Here is a 10951-nt window from a genome sequence, read left to right as displayed (position 1 = left end):
GGAGATGTTGGACTTCTTCCAGACACACCATTAAAGGGATGCAAACACAGAAGTTACAGGACTAATTTAGCAGTTGATTTCTGTTGTTCATTTAATTATCAGTAGTGATCAATGCTAGATATGCCTATGAGCCAATGAGGGAGCCCCTATGTGCTCTCTTGACCTGCTAGAAACATCAGTCAAATCTCCTTCAAATCTCACCTTGCCATCTTAGAACAGGTCATAATGGAGAATGGGGCCTATGTTCTCTGTACAAAAGTAAAATATGAATATTTTATGGAATTAATGATAAACCTATTGGGTTATTCCTGAAAACTTTATCCCAAAAGCCTGTGTTGTGTCTGTATCATCTACTATTCGTTGAAAAGTGAAGAAAATTGGAATACAACGATTACTTCATTCACTTTATATATATACTTTATGAGCTGGTCACACTAAGAATGCTTTTGACTAGCTGACCTTTGGCTAAACAACAACAACAACATATATTTAGGAATGCTACCAGAAACAATAGGCTGTGGTCATTATTGTTTAACTTCTAAGTCAGTCCTGAATGAGTAGACTTATGATCAAAGACATTCCGCCCATGGCCATCCTGTCTTTTTGTATGTATATTCTCCAACGTTTTCTTATTTTTATGATGTTAAGAAATAATTTGAGGGACATTTGACTGCTATTTCTAACAGATGGACTATGTAAATGCACCTTTATATAGCTCATTAGGCCAATGCATTTGTTCAGAGATATGTTTATTGTTTCTTTTTAACATTATAAAATAATTTTTTTTCTTTTTTCAGCGTATCTGGAAGACATTCAGGAAACTTGCCTTTATACTTAAATAAACACAATGCTTCTAAATCATATTAAGTCAAAAGATTTATTTTCCAAGTAAGTTCCAGAGATAACATTTTTCCAAGAGTTATTTATATGCATACACAAGTAAATGTGTGTTTATGAGTGCATATAAAAATGCATGTGTGTTATTCGGTGCACCTGTTTATTATTATTGTTATTGAGTTTATTCATCATCATCATCATCATCATCATCGTTTAACGTCCGCTTTCCATGCTAGCATGGGTTGGACGATTTGACTGAGGACTGGTGAAACCAGATGGCTACACCAGGCTCCAATCTGATTTGGCAGAGTTTCTACAGCTGGATGCCCTTCCTAACGCCAACCACTCAGAGAGTGTAGTGGGTGCTTTTACGTGTCACCCGCACGAAGGCCAGTCAGGCGATACTGGCAATGGCCACGCTCAAAATGGTGCAATTTATGTGCCACCCGCACAAGAGCCAGTCCAGGGGCACTGGCAACGATCTCGCTCGAAAATCCTACGGTGGCCCCGCACAAGAGCCAGTCCAGGGGCACTGGCAACGATCTTGCTCGAAAAATTTCATGTGTCACCCGCACAAGAGCCAACACAAGATTATTATTATTATTATTATTATTATTATTATTATTATTATTATTATTACTATTTTTATTATATATATATAAATCATCACCACTATTATTTAACGTCTGTCTTCCATGTTAGCATAGGCTGGATGTTAGGAGCTAGCAAGCCAGAGAACTGCACCAGGCTCCAATTGTCTGCTTTGGCTTGGTTTCTACAGCTGGATGCGCTTCCTAATGCCGACCATTTTACAGAGTATAGTAGGTGCTTTTAATGTGACACCACCACAAGAGCACTTTTTACATGATGCCACTACAGGTGCTTTTTATGTGGTGCCACCACAAGTGTTCTTTACATGGCATCAACATGGGTGTTTTTTTTATGTGGCACCAGCACAGGTGTTTTTACATGGCACCAGTATGGGTACTTTTATGTGGCACCAACATGGATGGTTTTTACAGGTGCTTTTACATGGCACCAGCATGTGTGCTTTAACATGGTGCCAATATAAGTGCTTTATATGTGGTCCCAACACAGATGCTTTTTATGCAGCACCAGCACAAATACTCTTTACATGGATCCAGCATGGAAGCTTTTTAGGGGAACCAGCACAGGTGTTTTTTACATGGCACCAGCATGCATGTAGAAATATACATGTACAGATAGAGAGGGGGTAGGAGAGAGAACAAGAGGGTGAGAGACATTATAATTTATCAAGTGCACATGATTGACATAAACACTTTCCCTGCTCCTCATACACAGAAACTGAAATATGCTCACACATATACTGAGAGAGAGAGGTGAGAAGGGAGGGAGAGAACAAGAGAAATATTAAAATGTCTGTCAAATCATCGATGCCAAATAGGTGCCAAAATGTCTCTAGCCACAGTCTCATGCTGATTCAAATATTGTTAATAAAATTGGGTTGACTGTGCTTCTTTGCAAGATTGTCACAAGATTGGGAAGCATCAACAGTAGTGTCTCTTAACTTAATAAGTACCAGCTCTCCCTCAGCCCCCAGATATTCATGAAACTTTTGTCCTCCCCACCCTTTTTTATTTACTGATAGATTGATAGAATAGAGTTACATAATTCTTCTTTCTTCACGATGGTGATTTATAAGTTGAAAAAGTTTAAAATTGTCTTAATTTTATTGAAAATAAATTCAGTCATTTGCATCCCTCAATGGATGGTGAAAAGGGCTGCTCTTATCCCCTATGCGGTCAGTTTGGGCTGTGTCTAGCATGGCCACAGCCCAATGACTGAAGCAAGTAAAATATAAGAACCATTTTTATAGAATATTCCAAAATATTAAAACTTTTCATTTCTTTTGCAGTTATTCAGATGAGAAAGGAGAATCGGGGTTTAGCAGTCAGAATTCCCTATTACAAAACTCTGAAAATGACAATTATTCTCAGGACTTCCTTTCTGAACAATATCCAAGTCAGGTAGCTGTCAGCATCATTGTTCTTTGCACTGTCATCATTGTCATCATTGTCATCATTGTCGCTGCCGTCGTCATCACCAGTGTTATCATCAGTATTGTTAATGTTGTTGTCATTATCATCATCATCACCATGATCATCATTGTTGTGTTCACCAGTGTTATCATCATCATTATTGTCATCATCATCGTCATTGTTATTAACATCCTTGTCACATTATGATCACAAATGTTATCATCATCATCAGTGTTGTCATTGTAATCACTGTCATAATCATTATCATTGTCACTATTTTTAATTATCTGTTTTGGGGGTTTATTGCCTGTTATCATCTTTTCTCCATGCTAGCATTAGTTGAATGTGTCTGTAATATAATACAATTCCATGTCTATATAGTCTGGTACCTGAGCAAATTGGCTATTTGTGATTCTTTCTTATGGTACTATAATGAATCCAATATTTGGATGCATTTTGAGTTTAATATCATCAATATTTAAAGTATATTTCTCTCTTTAATAAAGAGGTGAGCTAGCAGAATCATTACCACAGTAGAGAAAATGCTCTTTACTTCCTTAATTCAAATGCTGCCAAGGCCAACTTTGTCTCTCATCCTTTTGGGGCTGATAAAATCAGTACCAGTCAAGTACTAGGGTTGATGTAATTGACTTTTGCCTCTCCCCTTAAAATATCTGGCCTTATGTCAAAATTAGAAAGAATATTCCTCACTCTCCGGCAGCATGTTGTGTCCTTGAGCAAGACATTTTATTTCATGCCTCATTACTCTTGTCCACTCAGCTGGAAAGAATGAGTTGCACCTGTAATTCAAAGGGCCAGCCTTGTGACATTTTGTGTCATGTTGAGTCACATTCAGAACTGCATTAAGGGCATGTTTGGTTGTGGAGTGCCCAAGCACTTTCACATTAATTTCATGAGCTGGCTGTTCTGTTGATTGGATCAACTGGAATCCTCAACATCATAACTGACAGAGTGGTCAGTTGTTCTTTTTAATGCACACACACACATATAACAGTGAATAAAATATAGTCATCATCATCACCATCATCATCATCACTGTCATCATTTTGCAACTGCATTTTGCATAGATTGATGGATTTGCTACAGTCAGAGTCAGCATACAATCAAGGGGTACCACCCACCTAGGTTGGTGAGGGGCTTCATTCTGCACATGTTTAATTTCTGGCTTAGCTTCTATGGCTGGATGACCTTCTTAACACCAACCCATTTATAGAATGTACTGGAAGCATTTCTTTTTTTCTTTGGCATCCACACTAGACAGGTAATTTAAAGGACCTCAACACAACTTAAAGGACCTCACAACCTCTGCTCATTCACCAGTCTCCTTCCAGAATGAGAAGCATGAGTGTTAGCGGCATCAATGATGATGATGAGAGGGATATGGAATTGGGAGAAGAGTGATAAGACTGCTTGGTAGTCTAAGATAGGTAGGTGTATTCAGCCCTTCAGCATTTAAACTGGTCAGATCAGGCCCAAATATTCTACTTGTTTTATGTTAAAACTAGCCAGATCAGGCCTCTCACGACTACCTTACAGTGATGCTCTAAAAATCTAAAAATAAGCAATCACATCATCAAAATCTTGAAGCTACAAGATAATACATGATTAATTTGAAACAATATGAATTAATAAGAATTACATTTGGCAGAGTAATCTGAATGCTAAAGGGTTAATTCAATATAACTGAGTTGGCAGGGAGATGACAGGAGCCTATGTGGGTCAGGGGGCAGAGAGCCAGGAGGTTCAGCAGAAAAGGAAAAGAACATACTGGCAGACTGAGTGATATGGAATGATGACGGGGGGGGGGGGTGAAGGTAGGGTGAGCTGGGAACATGTGATCCAATGTAGCCATCTACACATATGTTACATGACAGGGTTAGAAGTGGGGTAGGGGTGGGGCTCAAGCGATGAGGATAGTGGTATGGCTGATGGAAAGGAAGCAGAGAAACAAAAACTTGTCCTCATTTGTCTTCTCAGTCACGGCTGAGCGGGAACTAAACTACATCAAACACAATCGTTCATTGTAACTTAACACACCATTAGAAGTTATGAATGATAGTTTTTCTCTCTTTTATATACAGGTTGGCCCAAAAGTCACAAAGGTGTTAATGATTCATTTATGCTCTGTTTTAAATTTACAATACCTTAGCACCATATACAGTGTGTGTGTGTATGCGTGCGTATGCATGCATATGCGTATATATGTGTGTATATATATATATGTAGGAAATATATACTAATATCGAATGATGAGAATGAGTGCTCAACACTGCATTGGTGAATAAATTTTCTTTATTTGTGGTTTAACAAGGCTATCATTGGTTTCATGCCTAGTGAAGTCTCAGCAATTATAAAGCCTGCCATATAGGACATTAGTACTCATCTCCATCTTGGAGAAGATGATGAATACCAATGTCCCATGTGACAGGTTTGATAATTGCAGAGATTTCTCTCAGTATGAAACCAACAGTAGCCTCATTAAGCCACAAATAAAGTATGTAGGAAATTCATGTCGACAGGGTTGAAAAAAGTCATATCTTGCAGATTAAGTTAAAGAATGTAAGTAAAACAAACTTATTAAAATTTCAGACCACTTTTTGCCTTTCAAGCCACACTGTATATTTTAAAAAATTCTTTTTTTATTTCCCTGTTTTAGAGTATGAGGATGTACCAGAAATATATGTGTGAGCCTCCTTTGTACAAAGCTTCTAGTCAAATAGAACTATCAAATAAAACAATCCCTGTTTGTAATCCATTGGAACACAACAGAATGAAACCAAAGAATCAAGATGATCGGTATTTGTAAAGTTTCTTAAACCTTCTTCCCTTTCCTAAAACCATTAAAAAAAAAAAAAAAAACCTTCGCTTATCAATTTGTAATTAATGAGTTTTCTAGAATTTGTTTTTCTTCTTTAAGTGAATGCTTGATTGTTCTATATCATAAAGCAGTAACAACAATGGTTTTCCTTTCTTTTTAAATATATCCATGCAGACATGATCGTGTTGTTAAGAAGCTCCCTTTGCAACCACATGGCTTTAAGGTCAGTCCCAGTATGTTGCACCTTGGTGGTGATAGTGGTTAAGCGTCAGGTTGGTCCTGATTGAAGCAATTTCTGTCCACTGAATTTCACTCACAAGACTTTGGATGATCTGAAGCTGTAGCAAAAGAAAATGATTTGCCCCTAAAACACTCATCAGGACTTTTTGTACCAAACTCTGGTTCTAGAATTTCTTAGACCTTAGGAAAAAGAAGGGATGCCATTCCATGGAAACTTCATTTAATTTTCATAAAGGTGCACACACATTTCATCTTCCACCACCGGGTTGGAAAAAAGCAGATCAATGCAAACTACCGCACATCTCTCTTTCAAACTGGATATCAACTGCTGAGGTATCCATTTTGCACACTTTTCAACACCCAATGTCTTCCACCATTTTCTCTAATGCATTGTGACCACAATCCAGTTGTGCACCAAGTTCACATATTGTATATCATCTGTATGCACGAATCACCTTTTTTCACTTCTTGGTGATTTGTGATGATTCATTCAAAGTTGATGATTTCCCACCGAGTAGTTTACCTTCAGTACTAGTTTCCCCCTTTTTTAAACATTTTCATCACTTTGTGCACATTGTACTTGTCAATGCCATCATCTTTTATAAACAACTTGTACAATCTTCTGTGAACAGCCTGCACTTTTCTTTTGTCAATGATGGCACAATGCTTCAGCTTGGAACCCAAAATTTATCTGCAATGTAGAAGAACTAGAAGAAGAGTCCTTGACATCATCATCATCGTCATCATCATCATTAGTACAGGTATGGCTGTGTGGTAAGAAGTTTGCTTTCCAACTGCATAGTTCCAGGTTCAGTTCCCCCATGTAGCATCTTGGGCAAGTATCTTCTACTATAGCCTTGGGCTGACCAAAGTCTTGTAAGTGGATTTGTTAGATGGAATCTGAAAGAAGCCTGGTGTGTGTGTGTGTGTGTGTGTGTGTGCGTACGTGCATGCGTGCGTGTCTTTGTGTATGTGTTTGTCCCCCGCCTCTGCTTGACTATTGGAGTTAATGTGTTTACTTCCCCATAACTTAGCAGTTCAGCAAAAGAGAGTGATACCATAAGTGCCAGGTTTTACAAAAAGTAATAAGTACTGGAGTCAATAGGTTCAACTAACATTCTCCAAGGTGGTTCTGCAGCATGACTGCAGTCTCATGACTAAAACAAGTAAAAGATAAAAAATAGTGCAGTGGGATTGAACACAGAATCATGTGAGTGCAAAACAAACTTCTTAACCACACACCCATGGCTGCACATATAACAAGAGTTCTCATCATTATTATTATTATTTATGTTTTTTATTTTACCATCTATTTTACAGCCCCCTCATTAATACCATTGTAAATATTATGAAGGAGTCTTCAAATGAGGTCAGTGACCTTGTATTTTATATTTTGAGTATGTGTAAGCACTGTGGCCTTTGTCATTGTTCTTGCTGTTGTTGTTGTTGTTGTTGTTGTTGTTGTTGTTGTCGTTGTTGTTGTTGTTGTCTTTATTATGAAATGAGCTTTTGAATTAAACTTTCAAGTTATTATTTATTGCATTGCACACAGACAATTCTCATACATTCCATGTCGAATTGCTCCCATGCATGCAGGTCAAATAGTCTTTCATTACATTTTGGCTATTCATTACCACCACCACTACCATTGCTATCAGCAGCAGCAGCAGCAACAGCAACAGCAACATTCATCATTATCATCATCATCATAATGCTACCACCATCAATATCAACAACGAGAGCACCAAAACCACTTCCATCTCTGTCACCACCACTGCAGCCACTGCCACTACTACTGTCTCTGCTGCTGCCACTGCCGCCGCCACCACCACCACCACCACCACCACCATCACCACCACCACCACCACTATCATCAACAAAACCATCACCACCACCACCACCATCACCACCATCACCACCACCACCACCACCATCACCACCACCACCAGGGGTGTTGTGAGAGCGAAGAGCAGTTTGGAAGGATGGTTGATGGAGAAAGGAATAAAGAAGTGAAAAATGGAAGTGGAAAGAAAATGAAAGGAAAATGCAAATAAAGTGATGAGAAACGATTAATATCCCTATAATATGCTGAGATATATCGTATATATATATATATATATATATATATATATATATATATCATCATCATCATCATCGTCGTCGTTTAACATCTACTTTCCATGCTAGCATGGGTTGGACGATTTGACTGAGGACTGGTGAAACCAGATGGCTACACCAGGCTCCAATCTGATTTGGCAGAGTTTCTACAGCTGGATGCCCTTCCTAACACCAACCACTCCAAGAGTGTAGTGGGTGCTTTTTACGTGCCACTGGCACGGAGGCCAGGCAGGAGGTACTGGCAACGGCCACGCTCGAAATGGTATATTTTACGTGCCACCTGCACAGGAGCCAGTCCTGCGGTACTGGCAATGAACTCGTTCGAATGTCTTTTCATGTGCCACTGGCACAGGTGCCAGGAAGGCGACGTTGGTGATGATCACGCTCAAATGGTGCTATTTATGTGCCACCGGAACGGAAGCCAGACAGCTGGTGCTCTGGCAACGATCACGCTTGGACGGTGCTCTTAGTGATCTACTGGTACAGGTGTCATTACGATTTCGCTTTCGCTTGCCCCAACAGGTCTTCGCAAGCCGAGTTTAGTGTTCGATGAAGAGACGTTGGCATGGGTGCCAGTCTACAAATTTAATTCAATTTCGATTTCACTTGCCTCATATATATATATATATATATATATATATAATCAGCTCCAGCTCGTATCTGAGCATTGGGTTCGTCAGTTTCTGTCCAGTCTCCTCGGCAAATGTTTGTGCTGAATGTGACTTTAGAGTCCAAGTCGGTGGTGAAAGAGTCATGGGCAGAATTCGCACAGGATGGTTGGTACAGGTCGAGGATGTTCAAGATTCTCCTTTCTTCTCCTAAGTTTTACCTCCTCATTCTGTTGTCTGTCCTGCTCGAAGGAGCTGGCTCCATTGCAGATGGCAGTCCTCCAGGCTGTCCTATCCATTCCAATCTGTTCCCATAAGGATGGCTGGATGTTAGTTTGAGCCAAGGTTCATTTGGGCTGGTCTTTAAAATGGAATTTTTGACCTCCTCTGGGTATTGTTCTGATTGCAAGTTCTCCATAGAGCATGATCCTCAGGAGATGAGAGGGCTCCATATGCTGGATGTGACCTGTTCAGCAGGGATGATGGTGAAGCTTCAATACTTGGTAGTGAGGTGTGGTGAAGAACCTTGTTGTTGGTAATGTGATCTTCTCATTGAATATTGAGGATCTGTCGTAGCTTGGATTGCTAGAAGCATTCAATGTGCTTGAAGTCATGGTGGTACAGCGTCCAAGTCTTACAAGCATAAAGAAGAGTTGACATGACAATGGCACAGAAGACCATGATCTTTGTCCAGATGGTTAGTGCGTAATTGAAGAATACACATCGGCTGAGTCTACCAAAGGTGGAGTGGGTTACCCTGATCCAGTTCTCCATGTACTTTTCACACATGGGGGTCTTTGAAAGAATACTCCAAAAGTATGAAAAGTGTTCAACATCTTCTAGGGGTTGGCTGTTGATGCTAATGTTTGTGGGTGGACTGTTCTGGCCTGGTGCAGGTTGGATCAAGGTCTTGGTCTTTAATATGTTTACCTGCATCCCAAAGTGTTCATAAGCCATATTGTAAAGATCAGCTGTCCTTTGTAGGCCATCTGCAGACCGGCTCAGGGTGGCATTGTCATCAGTATATTGCATCTCATGGACTGAGATGGTGGAGGTCCTTGTCTTTGCATGGAGACATGCAAGATTGAAGAGTCCACCATCCAAGCGATAGCGCATGTTGATGGAAGGCGAGTCCAGTGGGATTTTGCTGAATATGGCTGCCATGTACAAAGAGAAGCAGATTGGTGCCAGGACGCATCCTTGCTTAAGACCACCAGTGATGGGAAATGGGTCTGTGAGGGCATTTTGATGGCATACTTTACCCATCATGCCATTGTGAAGAGAGTGGACCAGAGTAATGAAGTCCTCCAGACATCCAAACCAAGCAAGGATGGCCCACTTTGCAGGACAGGGGACCTTGTCAAAGGTTTTCTTTAGACCCCAGAAGATGAACATTGCAGGCTGTTGTTGTTCTTGAAACTTCTCCTGAAGTTGGCAGGCACAAAAGATCATGTCGACTGTGCCTCGAGAAGGTCGAAAGCCACACTGGGACTCAGGGAGAACATCTTCCACAGAGATGAGGAGGCAATTGAGTAGGATATAGGCGAAGATCTTGCTTGCAATACTCAGGAGTGAGATCCATCAATAGTTGTTGCAATCCTCTTGGTCTCCCTTCTTGTAGATGGTGATGACAGTTGCATTGTGGAAGTTGTTCAGGAGGGTCTTGCTTTCCCAGAACTTGAGGATAACGGGCATCAGATGATTTTTCAGTTCAGGACCTCCATGTGTGAGAAACTGAAATGGAATGTTGTCTGGTCCTGGAGCTTTGTCTGGCTTCATACTCTTGAATGCCTTGTTGAATTCATAGGGCAAGGGTGGCTGGGACATCCAATGGCGGATGGGGAGCTGTGGGGGTGTTTTGGAGGAGATCGTCATGAGTGCGTGAGTGGTTGTTAAGTAGGGTCTTGAAATGGGACTTCCTGTGATTGAAGATTCCATGGGTGTTGGTTATCATAGAGTCAGCTGCATTCTTCAGGCCACCCACTGATGACCTTGTGGGGCCGAAGATCTCCTTGGTTGCAGAATAAAAGCGGCGCAAGTCTCGTTGGTCCGCATAGTTTTGCATCTCTTCTGCTTTCCTCTGCCACCAGATGTTCTGAGCTTCTCTAAATTCCTTGCTGGCATTCCACTGATGCTTGCTGGTGTTTTAGTTTGTTCTTCTCAGTGGCATGGTTCTTGAAGTCGAGGTGCATCTGGAGTTTGGCTTTAATAAGACAGGAAATGGTTTCATCATTCTTGTCAAACCAGTCTTGGTTCTTCCTCCGGGTAAGGCCAATCGTCTCCTCAGC

General features: G+C 40.5%; 1 protein-coding gene across 1 annotated transcript in view; it reads left to right on the top strand.

Moving 5' to 3' along the window:
• The first annotated feature begins 744 nt into the window (after positions 1-744).
• Positions 745-10951, top strand: part of LOC106872916 (uncharacterized) — a 50705-nt gene continuing 40498 nt past the window's right edge. The window contains exons 1-4 of the mRNA XM_052976282.2: positions 745-888; positions 2735-2846; positions 5536-5675; positions 7258-7306. Of these exons, the coding sequence (XP_052832242.1) occupies positions 848-888; positions 2735-2846; positions 5536-5675; positions 7258-7306 (342 nt within the window). The 5' untranslated portion in view covers positions 745-847. The remainder of the gene's footprint in view (positions 889-2734; positions 2847-5535; positions 5676-7257; positions 7307-10951) is intronic.

This window comes from Octopus bimaculoides, chromosome 25 (genome assembly GCF_046866305.1).
Source record: "Octopus bimaculoides isolate indiv1 chromosome 25, ASM4686630v1, whole genome shotgun sequence".
Classification (NCBI taxonomy): Eukaryota; Metazoa; Mollusca; class Cephalopoda; order Octopoda; family Octopodidae; genus Octopus; species Octopus bimaculoides.
The sequence above is the reverse complement of the archived record's forward strand: the minus strand, read 5'-3'. Positions and strand labels throughout refer to the sequence as shown.